At 38.4% G+C, this 22,092-nt stretch overlaps 2 protein-coding genes and 1 long non-coding RNA gene across 3 annotated transcripts in view; 1 reads left to right on the plus strand and 2 right to left on the minus strand.

The window, feature by feature from the left end:
* The window catches only part of UBA6 (ubiquitin like modifier activating enzyme 6), an 84,867-nt gene extending 84,302 nt beyond the window's left edge, over positions 1–565 (minus strand). The window contains exon 1 of the mRNA XM_087945835.1: positions 311–565. The gene's annotated coding sequence lies outside the window, so the exon portion shown is untranslated. The remainder of the gene's footprint in view (positions 1–310) is intronic.
* Positions 492–14,860, plus strand: LOC148128947 (uncharacterized). Its single transcript, XR_015745709.1, has 3 exons — positions 492–624; positions 6,693–6,760; positions 14,738–14,860. It is a non-coding gene; the product is annotated as an uncharacterized LOC148128947 (long non-coding RNA).
* Positions 14,861–15,940: 1,080 nt separating this feature from the next.
* Positions 15,941–22,092, minus strand: part of LOC113424693 (transmembrane protease serine 11C-like) — a 63,361-nt gene continuing 57,209 nt past the window's right edge. The window contains exons 7-9 of the mRNA XM_026686517.2: positions 21,755–22,014; positions 18,165–18,307; positions 15,941–16,150 (exon numbers count right to left, since the gene is read on the minus strand). Coding sequence (XP_026542302.2) covers positions 15,989–16,150; positions 18,165–18,307; positions 21,755–22,014 — 565 coding nt within the window. The 3' untranslated portion in view covers positions 15,941–15,988. The remainder of the gene's footprint in view (positions 16,151–18,164; positions 18,308–21,754; positions 22,015–22,092) is intronic.

A 22,092-nucleotide genomic window follows, 5' to 3' on the forward strand; every position in this document is an offset into this window, starting at 1 on the left:
AATTTATCAGACTGCAAGCTCCGGGGTGGGGGAGAAAGGCCACCCAAGGCCTCAAGTCCTGCCCCCTCCTCTGTATCTCTAGCGGGATTCCCCATCAGATCTCGCACACACACGAACTTAACCTGCACCCTTCATCCCATGGGAGACATGGGGAAGGCGAGAGCGAGTTTCTGAAGCCCGCAGTATTTGAAGGCAGCAGCCGTCAACTAAGGCCCCGAGAGCCGTCTGGCGGCCGGGCCTCTCTAGACTGCCTCACCCAAGACCGCGACGCAAAAACAGCTACAGTTCCTTCCGCCTCTCTTTTCCTCACCCGTTGTGGTCGCCCGCTTCGGCTTCCAACTGCCTCTTCTTCTTCTTCTTCTTCACCGTGGTTGCTTCGAAAGAATGGCGAACACGCAGGCAAACTGGCAGACACCTCAAAGAGGGGGGGGGGGAACCAGGAATTACCCTCACGGAGCCGGCATAGGCGGAGGCGGGGAAAGACAGCACCCCTCCTCTGCCCCGGATGGAAGTGGCAGAAACCGTCACATCGCGCCGCCCAATCTTGCTCCAGAGCGGGAAGCCTCTTTTTCCTCCTCCTAGCGAGCACAGTCAACATCGCGCACCCTCGCGACCACCAATCAGGTGACAGATCTTTTCAATCATTTATATTCGGTCTATAGAGAAAAGTGATGGTGTTATCCCAGTCCCGACCTATTCCTTTTAGAAACATTCATAATACTAAAGCGTTTCATTTGCACTCGCTCCGCAACTCTTCCGATAATCTAAAATAGAAAGTGATTAGTAGTTCGAGTTTTTTCCTCTGTGCGAAATTTGGAAAAATGCTCTGAATGTAGACTCAAAATTTATAGCAGCCAGAAACTCCAAATAAGCAACAGAATAGGTAAGGAGCTGAAGCTGACAAGCTTGGCTCAGACAAATAAAACACCTGAGGTTTTAGTTTAGTTTAATTTATTGTCATTGCACTTCGTACAACGAAATTAAATACCATCTTCAGTGTATATTATGGCTATGAAAATAAACACAAACACACATCCTTCACATTCTATACATTGAATTGAAAATCCTTGATATTGCATTAATATTGCACTATACAGCAAAATTCCAAAGAGCTACTGCCCTGGGATAGAAGCTGTTTTTCAGCCTATTTGTCCTTGTTTTTATTATTCTGTACCATCTGCCAGATGATAATAGTTCAAAAAAAGGGTTCCCAGGATGAGATGGATCTTTGAACTTTCTTAAGGCAGCAGGAGCTATAAAGCTCTTCCAAAGAGGGGAGAGGGCAACCAATGATCTTCTGGGCAATGACATTAACCCTCTGGAGTGCTTTCCTATCTGCCACTGTGCAATTGGCAAACCATACAGAGGTGCAGTAAGTTAAGATACTCTCTATAGTGCAGCAGTAGAAGGTCACCAGCAGTTTTTCATTCAGTTGTTTTCTGAGAAGTCTCAGGTAGTATAATCTCTGCTGGGCCCTTTTGACCAGTGCTGCAATGTGAGCCCTCTTTTATGGTAACACCCAGAAACTTAAACTGGCCACTTGCTCCACTCGGTCTCCATTGAAAAGCAAGGGCTGGATGTCTGATCCATTCCTTCTATAGTCCACTATAAGCTCCTTGGTCTTATTGGTGTTGAGGACCAAATTATTGTCTCTACACCACAAAAGCAACCGGTCCACCTCATCTTGGTAGGCAGACTCATCCCCCCCACTACTGATATATCATCTTCAAATTTAGTAATAGTATTACTAGTGTGAATGGGAATGCAGTCATGCATATAAAAAGTATAGAGTAAGGGACTCAACATGCAACTCTGTGGTGTACCAGTGTTTAGAATAAGGGCTGAAGAGATATGATTATCTAATCTGACCTTCTGAGCGTTTAGAATAAGGGCTGAAGAGATATGATTATCTAATCTGACCTTCTGAGCGGCCAGACAGGAAATCCTTAATCCAAAGGCAGATTGAATAAGAAAGTCCAAGATCCATAAGTTTACACACTGGTCTATGTGGAAAATTGTGTTAAATGCAGAACTAAAATCTACAAAAAGCATCCTCACATAGCCCCCGCCCCCACTGTTCTAGATGAGTCAGAGCAGTGTGAAGAGTGATGGCTATAGCATCCTCTGTAGAAGTATTTCTTCTGTATGCAAACTGGTGTTTATCAAATGTATGAGGAAGACCAGAAATGATGTGCCGGCAGACGAACTTCTCAAAGCACTTCATGATGATAGGAGTGAGTGCCACTGGTATGTAATCGTTGAGGTTATTCTCTGGCAGCTGAACAATGGTGGAAGTCTTCAAACAAGATGGAATAGTGTACTGGGATAAAGACTGATTGAAAATCCTGGTAAAGACTCCAGCCAACTGATCAGCACAGTCTTTAAGTACTCGGCCAGAGATAATGTCAGGACCGACAGCCTTTCTAGGGTCCGCAGTCCTCAGAATGCTCCTCACCTCCTGTTCCTCCACAATGAGGTGGGGGCTACAATTGGCTGTTGGCTGTATTTTAGCTGTCTCTGATGTCTCTGCTTCAAAGCGAGCAAAGAAATGATTCAGTTCCTCTGCCAATGAAGCATCTCCCTCAGCAGGGATGACATTGGTCAGTTGATGGTTGGTAATTTGTTGAATCCCTCGCCACACCTGCCTCATGTTATTGCTTTAAGAATTATCCTCAATCTTCCTCTTATAATCAGTCTTGGCCTTCCGAATACCTTTCTTCAGATTAGCTCTGGCAACACTGTATCTTGCCCCATCACTGGACCTAAAGGCCTTGATCCTATCATGCAAGAGGCGCTGGACTTTCTTGGTCGTCCAGGTTTCTGATTGGGATAGATCCTAATACGTTTATCCACAGTGATAGTATCTGTGCAGTGTTTGATATAGCACAGAACAGTTGCAGTGTGCACCTCTAGGTCAGGGTGGTAAAAGATGTACCAATTTGTGTTCTGAAAACAATTCTGAAGTTGTTGGGAAGCATCTTCTGGCCAAGTTTTCACTGTCTTTATTATAGGCATGTATGCTAAAAGCAGTGACATATGGTCTGATTGTCCCAAATGTGGTAATGGTGTAACCTTATAGCCATGTTTGATGTTAATATATACTTTGTCCAATATGTTTGCTCCTCTAATAGCACACTTAACATGCTGATAGAATTTAGGGAGCACTGCTTTTAAATCAGCTTGATTACAGTCCCCCACTATGATATGTGCAGCATCAGGATACTTATTCTGCTGATTTCTAACATTATACAAGAATCCCAAAGCTATGGTAGTATTGGCATCAGGTGGGATATAGACTGCAGTAATCAAAACCATGCTGAATTCCCATGGAAGATATATGGGTCTACATTTAAGAGTCATATACTCCAGATCCATGTAGCAGTGGCTGCCTACAGTCTTTGTATTGATACACCAGCTTTTGTTCACATAAAGCCATGATGGCAAACCTGTAGCATGTGTGCCGGAAGTGGCACGCAGAGCCACTTCTGCCAGTACACGAGATATCACCTGGAAGAGCACCACTGTGCATGCATGCACACCGCCTGCCTGACAGCTGATTGTTGGGTATCTGGCATGCATGTGCAGGGGGTACAGGGATGTGGAAGATGTGCATGCATGCACAGAGATGCACGGGGTGCACAAGGGGATCATGCACATATCCAGAGATGCATGGTGCACAGGGGATCAGGTGCTCATGCACAGAGACACATGGCACGTGCGGGGGGTTATGCGCACATGCGCAGGGAGCATGGGGGGAGCCCACACGCATTGCTCTCTGGGTGCTGGCATGCACGCGTGTGCGCAATTTTTGGCCAAGGAGCCCAAAAGGTTAGCCACCACTGTCCTAGAAAGATTAATTATATCGGCCCATGGAACAAGCCAGCTTCCAACAAAATCAAGTGCTAAACTAACAGGCTATATTGAAGTAGGAATCCGATGTGGCCTGAAAACCACAGCCATGTTTGTCCATATAACTATGTCATATGATATAGTTTGGAGGAATGGGTTGTTATACAAACTGTGCCATATTATCTCCTGTAAAAAATTATCAACTAATTAATAACATTGTCATGCCCTCTGAGGGAGAGGAGGAACAGCTGACAGGGAGTGGAGGTGTGGCTCCAGAGGTTGTGAAAGAGGCTGGGGAAGGGCAGAGGTTGGCTGGGCAGTCAGAGGAATAACCAGTCCCATCCCTTCTTCATCCTAGGACACGTAGGGAGGAACGGAGAAGGAAACAACTTGGCTTACAAGAGAGGGAGCGGCCATGATCCCCCTCATTGGTTGCAGCTGGGGAGAATAGTATATAAGAGAGATGATTAAAACACGGCGTTGCCAGAAGCAAAGCATGTTTTATTTTGGGCTGAAGTTATCTTGGTTGGCGTCCTTCCAACAGACTGTGCCTTGTTATCTCTTTGATGTTGGTAATTACTTATCCTGGTCCGTTGTGGAATTTATTTCATTGTAGTTTGTTTTGGTTTTTTATTTCACCTCTATCTGCTCATTAAGTTCGGACTGTATTGCTTCCTTTTGAAGACTATTTTTGAATAAGTTTTATCTCCAACTGAGAATTATTGAACAATGGGGCCAAGATGGAGGCATTAAAGGACATTTATTTATGTTTTGGATTTTGTTACGTTTGTGTTACGCTCAGGGTCATCACAAACATGCTAAGTGATAGGCCCTTTCAAATAATAATGGAGGACAACATAACATAAAACAACGGTCTCTCACAATGCTCTGTAATGGCACCTACACTATTCAACTTACACATATCAGGTATGCTGATGACAAGGGGACACAAAGGAATGGAACTTTTCGTCTCCCTTTAGCCACACGTCCTCCTCCACCAGCGTTCCTCTTTGGGCGATTCTCCTCTGACTTTTCTGCTGCCCATTAGCCCTGGGCAATGGGCCACGGCCCCTCTGTCCCATGCGCTTCAACACTGCCAATTCACCGAAGCATGGTTCATGTGGGTTATTTGCTACCGAGGAGTTAGCCGCCAACCAATTGGCTAGCTGCCAGTGCCAACAGCCATAAGCCACAGTGTGATCTTGGTGGGGGGAGGGGTTGGTAAATGGCTTTAGGAAAGCCGAACGCTTTTTAGGAGAAGGAAGGGGAGAGGGTAAGTAAGAGAAGGAAAGAGCAGGGGTGGCTAAGTATGCCAGCTTCATCTAAGGGGGAAAGAAAGAAAAGAAGAAAAGGGAGGGAGGGAGGGAAGGGAAGGGAAAGTGCACGAGATATGGATGGTGGGCAGGAGGGAGGGAAAAAGAAGAAGGAAGGACCACAAACACCTGGCAGCTTCATACTTTGAAACAGCACAGCAATCTGGGGCTAGAAGGGACATCGGAGGTTATGTAATCCAACCCCCTGCTCCAGCAGGAAACCTTATGTCAACTGGGTTATTTTGGTGCCTCTAACACAGAGGAGAAATTCCCAGAAAGGGAAGGAGTTTACTAGGCAAGGCTGCCATACAGAGAAGAAAAAGATAGTCCTTGACTTATGACAAAAATTGAGTTTTCACCCACCTTACTGCCGGTCTTGCCACTGTTGATAAACGAGTAGTTGCAGCTCTTAAGTATGTCACATGGTCATTAAGTGAATCCGGATTCCCTGTGGACTTTGGTGGTCAGGTCGCAAAGGGGGATCGCATGACTCTAGGACACAGACCATCATAAGTATAACTCAGTTGCCAAGTGTTCCTGTCTGAATCTGGATCACCTAACCATGGGGATGCTGCAACTGTCATTAAATGTGAAAAACAGTAAGTCCTTTTTTCCAGTGCCATTCTAACTGAAACGATCGCTAAGTGAATCTGGTTTCGCCGAATCTTCATTGATAAGTAAGACAGCTGTTCAGTGAGCTTGGACCCATTTTACAACCTTTCTTGCCACCGCTGTTAAGTGGATCATTGTTTAAGTCAGTCAGACGATCATTAAGCGAAGCTGGCTCTCTCAGTGACTTTACTTGTCACACAGTTGCAAAAGGGAGGTTAGGTCACGTGATCCCAGGATGCTGTGACCATCATAAATGTGAGTTGTGCTGCGGGGGGGTGCACGAAGGGAGGCCCAACCAATCTCATTGTACACATGTTGTACTCTGACAATAAAGGTAATAACAATAACAATAACAATAATAATAAATGCAAGTCAGTTGCTATGCATTTGACTGTACATCACGTTACAATGGCACTAGAAAAAGGGACTTATGACTGTTTTTCACACTTAATGACCGTTGCAGCATTCCCATAGTCAGGTGATACTTGGCAACTGACTCATACCTATTTTTTTAATAAGTTTTTATTTTATTTTTTACTACAAATCCATCTTCCATTTAAACAGTGTGTCGACTGGGTACAAACATTTTATGCAATAATCAATACAGTACAATTATAATTAATACAAATATCTTACTATAATATCAATAACTATATTATTGCTCCTTATTACTATATCATTGTCAATCTTTATTTTCCAACCATTCATAAAATAAATCCCATATCATATAATATTCAGTTTGTTCTTTTTCTTTAATTGCTGAGGTTAATCTATTCATTTTTGCACATTCTAGTATTTTCTTAATCACATTCTCTTCTATCGGAATCTTCTCGCTTTTCCAGTTTTGAGCAAATACTATTCTAGTTGCAGTTAATATATGTATAAACAGATATGTTTTTTCTTTACTATAAGTTTCAGGTATCATCCCCAAAAGAAAGATTTCAGGTTTTAAATCTGTGTGTTGCTTTATCATCTTTTCCAACCAGGTATGTATTTTAGTCCCAATATCTTTTAGCTTCTGCACATGTCCATCACATATGATAATATGTTCCGGGTGTCTGATGACACTTCCAACATTTTTGGTTTGTCTTTAAACCTCTTTGCCAGCCTTGCCAGTGCAAGCTGCCATCTATAGACCATCTTATACAGGATTTTTTTAATGTGCTGTTGACATTGTTAATTTGTAATTCCTGTCCCATAGCTTCTGCCATTTATCTAATTCTATAGTATGGCCAATGTTTTTTGCCCATGCTATCATTGTCTCCTTCAGTTGTTCTTCTTCTAACTTGATACCCAATAGATAACTATACAATTTCTTAATCAATTTTTTTCTGTTCCTGTTAATATTTTATCCAACTCTGTCAATTCTTTATAGAAGCCCTCTGCTTTAACATCTTTTTCATATCTAGACTGTATTTGTGTATATAAGTACCAAAGCATGTCAATCCCTTGTTCATTCAATTCTTGTTTTAGTTTTGAGCTCACCCTTTTCATTCAGTATGTCTTTATATCTAACAATATTACTCATTTTAATAACATTTGGATGTACAAGTGCTTCCATTGTCAAAAGCCAGACTGGGATCTTCAAATAGTGTTGTTCTAAAACATTTCTTATATAATGTCTTTGAAAGTAACTGTGAATGTTACTTTTCCCATACCATAAAAACACATGCCAGTCCAATTGCAAATCATGCCCCTCCATTGTCAATAGCCTTGTATTTCTCAATACAATCCATTCTTTCATCCATGTTAACACCAAGGCTTGATAATATAATTCCCAATTGGGTACCCAAACCCTCATCTAGTTCTTGCATCCTGCAACATTTTCCCATATGAATTTAGGTATTATTCTATATAATTCTTTAAAATATTTTTTTTCCAGTTTTATCGGAATTGTTTGAAATAAGTATAATAGTTTAGGCAATATATTCATTTTAATTGTTGCTATTCTGCTTATCAACATTTTTGATACATTTTACGTTTTTCTATTTTTCCAAGTCTATCATAATTTGTTTCAATTTATAGTAGTTGGCTTCCTTAATTGTCACACTTCTTGCTGTCAATTGAATCCCTAAGTATTTTACTTTCCTTGTAATCTAGATGTCTAGCCTTTCCATTAATTTTTTTCTGTTTTTCTATAATATTTTTTTACTAAAATCTTAGTTTTTTCCTTATTTATTTTCAGTCCTGCCACTTCGCCATACTTATCTATTTTTTTATTAACTTAACTCCTGTTTCTAATGCTCTTCTAATATAAAAACCAAATCATCTACAAATGCCTATAGTTTATATTTTTTTCCTTTTTTATTTCCATACCCTTTATCTCATCTTGTCTAATATTTCTATTTAATACCTCTAATGTCAATATAAATAACAGTGATGACAAGGGACAGCCTTGCCTTGTTCCCTTCTTAATATTAATGTTTCCAGTCATTTCTCCATTTACCATTACCTTTGCAGTTTGTTTATAGTATATTGCCTTAATCATTTTGGTAAACCTCTCCCCAAAGTTCATTTCTTCCAGTTGTGCTAGCATAAATTGCCAGTTCACATTATCACATGCCTTCTGCGCATTTAAGAAAATCAATGCCATTTGCTTCTTGGTATGTGCTTCATAATATTCCAAAGTGTTCAGGATTATTCTCATATTATCTTTTATTTTTAAGATATTTTAGGTAAGAAACCATTTTGGTCCGTGTGTATAAATTGATTCAGAAATCTCTTTAACCTCTCTGCCATTATTGATGCAATATCTTATAGTCCGCATCAGTGGTGGTATTCGACCGGTTCTGTCCGGTTTTGGAGAGCCGCAGGAGCGATGAGCAGCAGAGACAGAACTGGTTCTCTTTGCTGCTCTGCTGTTGGGCCCACCTGCCTGCCCGGGCTCCCATACTCATTTTTATCGACAGAATTTGAACGCAGCTGCTTTGCGTGGCACAAAAAGCACTGAGCGGCAGCTGCTGAAGCAACCGGCATCGTGCAGGTTTGCAGGAGGCAAGTTAGAACACCTCTGCACCTGCACAAATGCCTCTGCGCTTGCACAAAGTGCATGTTCAGCGCGTGTGTGCACGCAAAGTGTGTACACTCATGCAAAGCATGCCCACCAAGCCACACCCACTGAACCGGTGGCAACAATTTTTGAATCCCACCACTGGTCTGCATTCAATAAGGATATTGGCCTGTAGTTTTTTTATCTGTTACAGGTCAGATTGTTCTTTTGGTATGAGTGTAATGTATGCTTCCATCCATGAGTTTGGTACTTTCACCTCTATTAGTACTTCATTAAATACTTCCAACATTGTATTACCAAAAGAATTCTGTAAAGTTTTATATAATTCTGCCGGTAACCCATCTGGGCCTGGAGCTTTGCCAATATTTTGTCTGTTTATTGCCTCTGTCAGTTCCATCTTTGTTATTCTTTCTTCTAACATTAGTTTAATTGTTTCTGGAACTTTAGGTAGTTCTGCTTTTTCCAAATATTGTTTTATTTTCCTTTCTGAAACTATCTCTTGATCATATAGTTTTTTGTAGTATTTGTGGACTATTCCCTTTTTGTCATCATTTCTGTAACATAGAATTCCTTTATCATCTATTAGTTGTGTAATTCATTTCTTTTCTTTTTCTTTTTTTCAGTCTATATGCCAGCCATATTCCTGGTTTATTTGCATGTTCAAAAAAGTTTTGTTTAGGCCCTTCTTATTTTTTGTGCTAAATCTTGTTTATCTATTAGATCCAGTTTATGTTTTGTTAAGTCTATTTGATTTTTTATGTTCTTTTTTTTTGGTGGGTTTCTTTGTAATTCCTTCTCCAGTCTTTTATATTCCTCTTCTAACACCTTTTGTGCTTGTCTTCTTTTTCTATTTCTCTTACCCACATGTTATAGTTAATCCTCTAATATATGCTTTTACTGTGTCCCATACATTTTGAAGTGATGCTTCTTCTTTTCTATTTTTTTTTTAAGTCCAGTTCTCTTTCTGTGTATTTAATAAATTCCTTTTTTTTCAATATTGTATCATTCATTGTCCATCTTGGTCTCTTTTTTTTTGTCCTTTCCACGTAACTTTTATCGGATTATGATCTGCCCAAGTGTTTCAATATTTATTTCTTGTAAATCTGGTTAATTCTGTTGAATTAATTCTGCATCCTGGATATCCATCTCTTCTACCATTTAAAAAAAGGTTTTTGGTAATGTTTTTCTGTTCTTTTTGTTTTTCTTTTGGGTTTATAGTTCCACATCCACTATTGCACCACATCCAGTTCCACATCCACTATTGCACCGAAATCTCCTAAAATATATATATTATCATATTCCAATTCTGTTATTTTCTGGTGGAGTTTATCATAAAAGTCCTCTTGGTTATTGTTTGGTACATATATTGCCACTAGGTGTATTTGCTTCTGTTTCATCTGTATTTCCACCATTAACACTCTCCCTTCTTCATCTGTAAAAAAATTGTTTTGCATTTATTGTCTCTTTAATATAAAGCACTACTCCTCTTTTACTTTGTTGTGAGAGGGAGGTATATAGTTTCCCAATTTTGGGACAGTCCAATATTTTGTTGTGTTGTTTTTTGATGTGAACTTCTTGTAAACAAATTATATCCATTTTTAATTTATCTAATTTATTGAAAGTCCTTTTCCTTTTTATTGTTGAATTCAATCCATTTATATTAATTGATATTAGTTTTATTTTCTCCTCCATGACTTTACTTGTAGTTAGGTTTTGTTGCTCTTGGTTCTTTGGGTTTTGTTCCTTGTCTTATTGCTCTTTCCTCTCAGTCTTTTTCCTCTTCTCTTTGTTGCTTATCTTTCTCTTCTGTATATTCCATTTGTCATCTAAGTTCTTCTTCCTCCCTCCCTCTTTCTTCCTCTTTCTCACTTAAATGATCATAAAATTGCTCCGCGTTTTCTATTATATGCATTTGGTCATGCCAGGTTACCAATATTCCCTCTGGCATCAACCATCTAAAACTCACCCCTTTTTTAATTAAACACTTTGTCAGAAACAGGTATTCCTTCCTTAAATCTCTTACTCTTCTCGGAATTTGTTTTAGGACAATTACTCCTTTTTCCTTATATTTCAAGGGGTCATCTCTCATGCACTGCAGAATTTCTGTTTTTATGGCTTTCTTAGTGAATCTCAGATGAACTTCTCTGGGCAATCTATTTCTCATTGCATATCTGGTTTGTACTGTAAATATTTCATCAATATGAGCCAGCACCTTTTCTTTAGACACCTCTAAGAGCCCCGCCAACAATTCTGCCATTATATCTGCTAAATTTTCCCCCCTTTCTTCCTCCATATTCTGGAATCTTAGATAATAACCAGCTCAATCCATTTCTAATGAGATAATTATTTTCCCTTTATCTTAGTCAGCTGATGTCCATCTATAATCAAGCTCTCTTACCTTTTTTTCTGTTGAGTCTACTCTCTCTTCTATTTTTTGCATGCGTTCTTCATTTTTTATTATCATTTGTTGTATGCTCTCTACTTTCCCTTCTACTCTCCCCATTTGTTCTTGTACAACTTGTATCAATGCTTTTATCACTGCTTGCATTGTAGCAGCCTTTTCCTGTTGTAGCATTGAGTCTACTGTTCTCTGTCCAGCAGGGCTAGAGGCAGCAGAGGAGGAGGAGGCAGATGATGGTGCAGACGTCGTTTCTTCATCTTGGAATGTTTATTTTTATAATCCACAAAGAGGAGAAAAGAAAGGAAGAAAAAAGTCCAAATGTAACCCAAAAGAAAAAAATGTTTCATTTCATTTTCTTCATATTCTTGTTACCTTAATCCAAGTCTTTTCATAATAAAAAAGTCAAAAAAGGAAAGAAGTATAATGAAGGAAAGATATTATGAGAAAAGAGCTAAAAAGATGAAAAAAGAGAAAAAAGGGGAAAAAAACACATTATAATCCAAATTGACCCTTCAGTCCTCAAAGTTCAAGCATCAATTATTATAGTTCCAAAAAGAGAATTCGCAGAGCTTGTTTAAAAATACAAAAAGGAGAAAATGAAAAACAAAAATTTAATAATTCAAGTGGGAGGGGAGTTTTTAGTATTCAGTTCGCAGTTCTCTAATTTATTTTCATTAAGTTCCGAGAGCTGCACTTGTTTATGACAAAAGTTCCCAGTGATCACTCTCTATCTTATTCACCAGTCAAAATTATTTTTTCTTCTCTTTCTCATGTAATCAAAGTCATTTTTCCGTGTATTTTTCTCCCCTTTTCTCCCCTATCTTCTATTTTCACTTTGGCCTTTAGGTGGCATTGTTGCTCTGCTTTCTCTTTCTTTCTCTTACGCTATTCCCAGAGAGTTTAAAAATCCTTGTATTTTATGGTTATAATTATATATAAGAAAAAAAATAGAAAAAAGCAAGGAAGAAAGTCTAATTATCAGTTCTTGCACTGTCGAATATTATAATTATAATTATTCCCATAGATCCAGTCCGGTTTTCAGTCCTTTTATTCTTTCAGTAAATCCATGATTCTGCTTTCAATTTGTCAAAAAGCTTTCCTCACCGCTTTCCCTCCAGAGGTGTTAGAAGAAAACCACTTCTAACTTTAGGACTCTCTTTTACCCCACTATTCTCTAGAGGGTTCTTTATCCCATAGCTTAGAGTAAGTTTTCTCACCCAGCACGATCACACGTTTCAAACTCTTCTTTCTTCCGATAGCTGTTCCAGCCTCATAGCAGCTTATAATGGTCGTTTTCCTCTCCCATCGGTTCAAAGGCTTTCTCTGGATCTACTTGAGAGTGTGCAGTCTCCCTGGGATCGACGGAGTGTGCCTTCTTCAATTGTCATCCCTCCAAGACGATTTAGATCCAGCTGCACCACCCAGCAGAAATAACAGACGTAATTTGTGGGTGCATACACGAAATTCAAAAGCCAATTCAGATACTGGAATATGGCCTGTTGATAAAAAGTCTATTCATTATCTTTTTCTAGATGAAAAGTAGTAATTCATAGTTACTAGATAGTCAGATATTGTACACAAATAGAATATGTGTTCTAATAGTCTCTTTCCATCTCAAATATCTGAAGATATGTATCTTAATTTGCCAGACTACAATATGAAAAAATGAGAAAAACTAAACATTATTAGTTTGTGGTAATACTGACTATGCCAGGAACTCTAGTATTCTCAATTTTTTAAAATTCATTAATGCATTTAAATATAGCATTTCATCCAAGAGCACTTAGGAAATAATGTTTTTCACTTTTGTTGTTGCTGTTAATTGCGAAGTCGTGTCCAACCCCATGGACAACATTTCTCCAGGCCTTCCTGTCCTCTACCATCCTTCGAAGTCCATTTAAGCTCATGCTGACTGCTTCAGTGACTCCATCCAGCCATCTCATTCTCTGCTGTCCCATTCTTCATTTGTCCTCAACCATTCCCAGCATTAGACTCTTCTCCAGTGAGCCCTTCTTTCTCATTAGGTGGTCAAAGTATTTGAGTTTCATCTTCAGGATCTGGCCTCCTAAAGAGCAGTCAGGGTTGATCTCCCCTAGGACTGACCGGTTTTCACTTTTGTAGCATATTATAAAAAAGGATGCATATCTAAGCTAGATTATGCAGAAACAATCAAAGAAAATAATAGTAGAAACATCAACAATAATAGTAGAAACATAGCTTTATAATAACTTTCATTAATGGATATTGTTACTGTTGACAAAATTTATATATAAACATTTCATATTCTTATTTTCTTCCAGTTAGATGTTCCAGGTTTAAGAATATTACCTCGTATAAAGTAGAAGATTCATATAAACAAGGGGATTACATTAATCAACAGAATTGGGTTTTTTTCACACCACAGAATTCTGTGTTCATTACATATTAGGATGAAATCTATACTGTCAATGTTTACTAATCTTTCGTAGTGTGATTTGGTCATCACATTACAAAAACAGTCATTAGAAAAAGTGGAGAGAAAAACAACTAAGATGATTAAAGGCCTGGAGACTAAAACATAAAGAATAGTTGCAGGAATTGGGAATGGATAGTCTAGAGAAAAGAAGACATATTGGTCACATGATAGCAGTATTCCATTATGTGAGGGGCTTCCACTAAGAAGAGGGGGCCAACTTATTTTCCAAAACACCAATAGGCAAGACAAGAATCAGTGGATGGAAACTAATCAAGGAGAGAAGCAACCTGAAATTAAGGAGAAATTTTATAACAGTGAGAACAATTAACCAGTGGAACTGCTTGCCTTCAGAAGTTGTGGGTGCTTCATCACTGGAGATTTTTAAGAAAAGACTGGACAGTCACTTGTCTGAAATAGTATAGGGTCTCCTGTTTGAGTAGGGGGTTGGACTAGAAGACCTTCAAGGTCCCTTCCCGCTCTATGCTGATTAATTTTCATTTACAGGCAAATTTTTAAAAACTTCCCTTCATAAATCAATACGTATATAAAAAGAATTTGAATTGTTGGGAGTGACTAATATGTGGAAAAGTGAATTACTATACAAACAAGAGTATTTGCAGTAATAAATTCCTTCATCATCCTTCAGAAAGAAATAATACTTTCATAATAAACAGGTTCATCATGTCAAATTCAATTCCATTGATGTAATATTCTTTGCAGCAATGCAGAAGTGACTGCCACTCTCAACTTCCAGAATTTTGTTTCAATTTCTAGTCTCTCCTGCCACTCTGCAGAGTGGTCTATCATCTAAGTATTAGCCAGGTCCAACCCTGCTTGATTTTGGATTCCTGCTTCTTTAACTTTTATTTTTGAAGATTTGAGGGTGGAGGAAAGAGCAAATGTAGATGACAGAATTTTCAATAAATTGTTATAATCAAAGTATAGTATATTCATGAGGGTGGAGCTTTGAAAAGGGCAATTCTACAAATTTACTAAATTTACTAAAATTCTACAAATTTACTAAATAGTTGCTATTGATTGCTGATTGATTGCTATGCATCTTTTCATAAAGAAATTTCTCTATTTTCTCTTCCCAGAATGTTTTGCAGGAAATGCCAGAAAACAATGCAGGAGTTTTGGATTCTAGCCTAGCACCACCTCTATCATCACCATCAAAACTAACATTTCCTATTCCTATAGATGGAAATACTAATAAATGCATTATGTTTCTGATACAATAGAATAATGAGGGGACTCAGAAAGAAAAGCTACAGCAATGTTTACATATTTCTGAATGGAAAGCAATGCTACTTATTATTAAAATCATGACCTCTTAGGTATGCCTAGCAATCAGGGGTGGGATGCTACAGTTCTGCCTGGCTCTATAGAACTGGTACAGAGGTGGTATTCAGCAGGTTCTGACCAGTTCTGGAGAACCAGTAGTGGAAATTTTGAGTAGTTTGGAGAACCAGCAAAAACCACCTCTGACTGGAGATTTTACAGTATCCTTCCCAGGCCCACCAAGCCACGTCCACAGAACCGGTAGTAAAAAAGTTTGAATCCCACCACTGAACTGGTAGCTCTGAAGAGTTGCTGACACCAAACCAGTTCTGTGTTTGCTGCTGTTTGGCCCACCCGCCTGCCCAGGCTCTTACCTGTCCTTTATTTCCTGCTTTTTCAACCTCAGCTGCTTTGCGCAACACAGCTGAGGTTGAAAAAGAAGGAAAAAAGAGGTTTTTCAAATGCTGCACACCTGCACGCAGCGCTTTTCAGCTGTCTGGGCAGCACAGTTTAAGGTTTTTTACATCCACGCACGTGAAGTGCACATGTGCACGCAAAATATAGTCACCGAACCGGTAGTAACACCGGTTGAATCCCACCCCTGCTAGCAATGAGACATTTCTGTTTCTCACTTTCTGTGAGATAGGCCCAGAAATCTTAATATGCATCTCTCTAAAAAATGAATAACTGCTTTGTGCAGCCGACTTCAAACTTACCAAGGACTGTTGTTGACATGTAGCTGCTTAATGGTTAAGGATAATGCCCTGTTTTTTTAAGATTAGATTGTCTTTCACTAATGTCTTTCTGAAGGCACGGGAAAAAAGAACAGTTGAAAAGTGAACAAAATTATTCAGTTTATGTGAAAGCAAATTTACAATCTTTTCACTGGGAATGCACATTTTATGATAGGTGCTTTGGTTTAACAGTCCAAATACATTATTTCTTTTTAAAACATGCTAGTTTTATTAATGACTTATGGGTTAATACAAATATTCTTATATAAAATAATTGTCCTTTGTTCCACCTAGATGCCATCTATGCAGCTTCAACTTTTTATACTTATTATATCAAAGCCCAGTATATTTAGTAATCCAGTCTCGATAGTAAGTTACTCGTGTGTAGACTCCAGGCTTATTTGGTTTTCCACATTCATCCCCCCAGCTCACTATGCCAACAAGGTACCACATTTGTCTTGAATCAAATGTTATCAATGGACCCCCGGAGTCACCCTAGTGGGAGAAAAAAAATCATTTTTAGTTTGAAGCAAAAACAATAGCTATTTAAATAGCCAGCACTTATGTTCATTTAATGTCATTGTGATGTTAAAACTAATTTTGTGCTTTTCAACTTGTTTTTTCATCCTCATTTTTATGCATTTCAAAAAAGCTAAAAAGTTATGCCCATAATTATCTGATGATTTTTCAACCATTCTTGAGAAAGTACCGTGAGTTTTGTTTGAGCCAAAGTAGGCAGTACATACCCAAAACTATTATTTTGTATTATGAACTGTATACAGAAGAGGACAAGTAGCACATGCAGTTTCCAAAGCTAGATATCCCTAAATAATCTTTGTAACTGGCGTTAGCAATAATGCAATCTAGAAATCCAATATGACATGGTGCCATGATTGTTTAAAATAATAAATTAAATTTGTGCATGCCTCCTTGAATTTTGATAATGCAATAATAATAGCTACATTTAAATATAGACCTCAATAGCCTCTGGAGCAATTATACTTCCTCAAATTATATGGAGTTTTTCTAATTGGCAATTCTGTTGGAAGCCTAAGGCCTGTATTCAAAGATGGAACCCTGTTAAAATTTGCAGGCTTTGCTTAAACCAGTAATTCTAACAGTAGGCCTTTATCTTCAAGGGAATAATTTGACCAAATCCTGATAATAGAGAAGGTTGTAAATGCTTGATTGTAAATCAGTGGCAGTAACTGGGACTATCTGGACTGCCATCACTAAGAGATGCAGTCACATAATTTTTTGACTTACAACCATATCATATAACAAAGGAGTTTTCAGTCCCAACTAGTATTATTAAATGAGGACTACCTACCAATATCATGACATTGAATGCTGTGAAGATGTAGAGGTTGAATTCAAGGGCCCGATATACTTTCAAGTGTGATAAATTTTTGACACTACTAGCCACTAGGACATACTAGTGAATTCTCTCTATATATATTTCTATGTAAAGATCTTATCCAATATGATCTTTATATTGAAATATATATAGAGAGAGACATTTACTGGACTGTTTGTGCCAACACACAAAATACAGTAGGATGGTTAATGATAGGATATATTTTCCATTTTCTTTGAAATAATTCTTTACCAAGCAGGCTGTCAGACAATCACACTTGTCTTAGTCCACTCACAGATTGCAATATATTTTATGTGCAGTTGTCCCTTAATACTGTTTGGTAGGGACAGCTAGTCCAAAATGCAGTAATGTAAGCAATGTTGGACATAGTAGGTCTAGGACAACACAGTGCAGATAACTTGGCACAGCGAACTCACCATGATCAATTTGTCATGGGACAAGAGCTACACTAATATCGAGGAAACAGTGGAATACAAAACTTCAAAGAATGAATGCAAAAGAAGAGACAAAATGAAATGTGAATGACAAAAATTAAAATAATATTTTAATTATGTAAAATACTTAAATTGAATTGTCACGTAGTGAGTTGTCCTGTGGTGAATTATCCATGATGAGTTGCCCATGGCAAGTTGGCTATGGCAAGTTGGCTGCCCTGAGTTGGCCATGACAAGTTGGCAAATTGGCAGCAGTAAGTTGGCTGTGCCAAGTTGTGCATTCCAGCTTGAGTATTGCCATATGACCCTACTGATCCACAAGTACAGTATCATGTGCTTCAGGTTCCCTTGATCCTTCCCTAAATAATGTCACATATTTGGACCAAAGGATTATTTCTTTATCATGGCACCTGTTGTCTGGAATGGTATTTTGATGATGTTCCAGATCTCATTACAAATGTAGCTGTTTTCCCAGGCATTGAGATAGGATGTTTATCTCTAACACAGGATTCTCTTTTTATTGCTTTCTGTTTTTTAAGTTGCCCAGACTCATTCTTGAGTTGGACACACACATGATAAGACTAATTTTGACAGATTGAAGGTAATTAGTATTCCACAAAATTGGAATACTTGAATTAATAAATTGGATAATGATGGATCATTTTTAGCCACTGGCTGAGAGAAGATATAAACATACCTGGCAGGAATCAATTCCTCCTTCAAGATATCCAGCACATATCATTCCAGGTTTTATTGCCCCATTGTACACTTCCCTTCTATTGCAAACTTTGCTGTCTATGAGTTTTACTGTTGCTTCCTGAAGGACATTAGGGGTTTCACCTGAACAGAAATATCCAGTTATTTTCCCAGATTATTTGCATGATCACAGGAAAGGCATAAAATAACTTATTTAGCACATACAATATTTGCTTGTTTGTTAAATTTATATAGTTCCTGTATTACCAGTGACTGGGTGGTTTACAGTGGCATGAAAGCATAACTATAAAAGCATTAAAATTAATAACAAAACACATTAAATAAAGATTATGGATGGTGTGGTGTGGGCTTTCGTCTCTCACTCAACTAACCACCTCCAGCATAACATGCCCCATTGAAGGTCCAAGCCCACCAGCATATTAATACATATTTTCACACTATCTCCTTACTGTTGTCACTCCCAACTTTTTGATCTCAATCTGTCTTTTCTAAAGTTAAGCGTGTTGCCCAAACAAAGAATATCTATAATATTGAAAGGATTATAGCATACACAGAGTGTGCCTAACTCAACTTTTGATTTCCTGCTGAGCTGAGCTCCACTGTAACCTAATGTGCCAACTGCAAAGATAAAGCTTCTACGCAAATTGCCAAGCTCAGCCCAGCTAAAGTAACTTGTGAAGTGCAAAATGTGAATTCTGCCTGTTTGCTGTAACATAATATGAGATAACACCCCCAAACAAAACTCTGGGCCATATACCAAAAAATGTATTCCTTTCCCATCTAAGGTCCCTTGTTTTCAGAGTTTCATTGGACTTACCAGATTCTGAGCTGCATTCAAAAACCTTACAATATCCTGCTAACAGTGACAGTATTAAATAAATCAGTGAGTATTATTCTAAATACTGAATAGGCATTTTTATAAGAAAAAATAGGTACTGAAATCTGAAAAAATTAAGAGAAGATAATAGAAAGTAATCTGAATTATCATGTGTCGTGGGAACACTGTAACAGCCAAAACTATGATTGGTTGTAAATCCCCTTTATCCAGCACTATCATAACTTTAAATTGTTGCTGAATGAGTGATTGAAATATAAGGATTACATATACAGGTAGTCCTCATGATACAACCATAATGAAGCCTAACCATTACAGTTGCATGTTGCAACAGTCAAGTGTCTCATCAGGTGACCACTCTCATCCCTGCTGTCCCCAATGAATTATTAAATGTTAAACATTAAGCAAAGCATGGGATGCTTTGGGGAGGGGAGTAAAGGGGAAAGCTCTTGGGCCTTCCAAAGCCTTCCCACCACTTGAGATGCCCATTGTTCTACCTCCCACTCTTTGGGTCCTCATAAGCCTTTTCCCATTCCCTACTGAGGCCTTCCAGGCCTTAGGCCTAATTCTCATCCCACCAAGCCAAATACCCTTCACTTATTTTTGAAGAGTTCAAAGGCCTTACAGAGTGCTGTAATGGATCACTTCAGTGCAGGGGTGGGCTTCAAAAATTTTAGCAAGGGGTTCTCTGCCCAGTTACTGTGTAGCTGTGGTCATTTTCTCAAGCCTCCGGAAGGGTGAAAATGGGCTCCAGAGGTTATCTGGAAGCCCAGAAATGGGCCCATTTCTAGCCTTCCTGAACTTCTGGGAGGCCTGTTTTTTGCCCTCCCCGAGCCACCATGTGCTCCCTGCACTTACCTGCATCCAAAACAGGCTGTGTGGGGACTCTGGGAAGGAGAGGGGAGGGGTGGATGGGGCCAACCAAGAGTGGGATTTGGGGGTTCTCTGAACTGTGCAGAATCTTAGCTAGGGGTTCTCACAAACCCCCATGAGTCCCCAGCAGCCCACTCCTGCTTCAGTGCATAGCTACATGAGCAATTCTAGAAGCAACTGCCATTTTGTCCAGCCCACAAAATGACAGTTGTTTTTGTCACATGGCCTGGGGATAAACTGCTCAAAGTCTGCCCAGAGTGCAGAAGCTTCTGAAAGCTGCAAAGAGCTTCTGCAATGCTATACAAACCATGTTATGTCAGCAAAATTGATTGATTTATTACATAGTCACATTGTGCAATTCCAGAAATGGCAGCGATTCAGGGATGTGGCTACAGTTCATGTATGTATGTCCAGAAATCTTCAAAAAGTAAGTATGATGCATGATGGGTGTGTGGGGAGCAGGCCCAAGAGCTGCAGGGTCCCAACAAAGATAGGATGGGGGAGAGAAGCAGGGAGCACTGCAGGGTCCCTATGATTTGTCATAAAGCAAACGATTACAGGGGCACTGCAGCCTTTGTAACTTTGAAACGAGGTCAGATATAGTTTTTGCAGGGTGTGTATGTGTTTCTATTTTAACTTCAAATGTTTATTAAATACCCGGTCACATCTCAAGGACTATCTGTATCATCAAATTCTTCATGTGGAGCCATACTGACTGCTGATATACATATACATATATAGATGGATTTGGGTTGGTTTGTGAAGGTTTGAGTTTACCTGCTTCAGTATTCTCATACTTAAACAGCCTCACCAAATTTCCAAATATAAAAATCAAAGTTCAGTAACCTGTAGCCCCATAACCACAAAATCTTGCTGTATTCTAAGCTATTATTGCTAAAAACTGGTAGAACAGGTTCATGCCATTCCAAGTAAGAAAAGCCTCCTCTCCCCACCCCACCCCACCCGCTCCCCATTAAGTGAAACCTTTACAAGTTTAAGATGCCTAATTCATGTTTTACATCCTTACACAATGATATAGAAAAAAGTAGGAATAAATCAATATTTGGACAGCCAACTTATTGTTAATATTCTTTCTGGGTGCCAATCTAATTCTTGTTGGCTTGTAATGGTTTCTTCTGCATTAATCTTTCTCATCCTGTCATCACTTGCTTTCTGCACTCACTTTTTCTCTCTTTTTCTCTCTCAATTTTTACTATATTTTTTCATCTTCCTTAGTCTCATTTATTTTCTATCTCCATGCAATTAATTTTCTTTTCTACATTAATTATTTGGGGGACAGGTATAAAACATTGATGAAATATTTGCAAATATATTATACTTAAAACTGTCTGCACAGATGTCCATTTAGTTACACAAGTAACTAAATATGAGTATAACTTGGGAAAATGCCTATGAACAATGTTCCCCATACTATATATAGAAACATGAAATCAGAAGCAAATACTGCTACACATTATCAAAGATCTCTTATTTTCCAATGCTATACTTACCTTTGAATAAAAAAGCCAAGTAATCATTACTCATAACAGTGATATCTTAACCCGTCATAAGTTTGACAGAATATTCACTTTTTTATCTCTTTATATCCAATATTCAAGGATGTCCCAATAATAAAAGAATATTAAGAATGTAACCATATACATATCATTTTATTGAAATAAAAAAGAAATTATGGAGTATAATACATGAACACATATATTGTATACCCCAGAGATAAGGCTGGCAAATGATAGACAAATATCTGCTCTGATTTAAAAAAAAATCTTTTCTTTCTCTTTATCTACAATGAATAATTTGTGATTGGCATAAAATACAATAGTCTTCTAAATTGGCATGCTTACCCTCGTTACTCAGTGCTCCCCATCCTGTAACCACAGCATCAATATTATATGGAATCCTTTCATTTGAATCTGGGAGACAAACTCGATGAATAGTCCTTGTAAACTCTACACTTTTAGTCAACTGCAGAACAGCAATATCATGTTCATGCCCTGAATTCTGATATTGTTCATGAATTATAATTGTTTTGACAAGCCGTATCATTAGAGGAGGTCTTAAATAGGTTCCAAAGCTAACTGTCCATTTACGTGGATTTTTTGCTCTGAAAACAAACAAAAAACAGATGTTACTGTGAATTATCTACAGTTCTCCCAGAAAGATATTACTGAAAAATATATCA

The sequence above is a fragment of the Notechis scutatus genome, chromosome Z (genome assembly GCF_049901735.1).
Source record: "Notechis scutatus isolate UNSWTSFEM ecotype Mainland chromosome Z, rNotScu1.2, whole genome shotgun sequence".
Lineage (NCBI taxonomy): Eukaryota > Metazoa > Chordata > Lepidosauria > Squamata > Elapidae > Notechis > Notechis scutatus.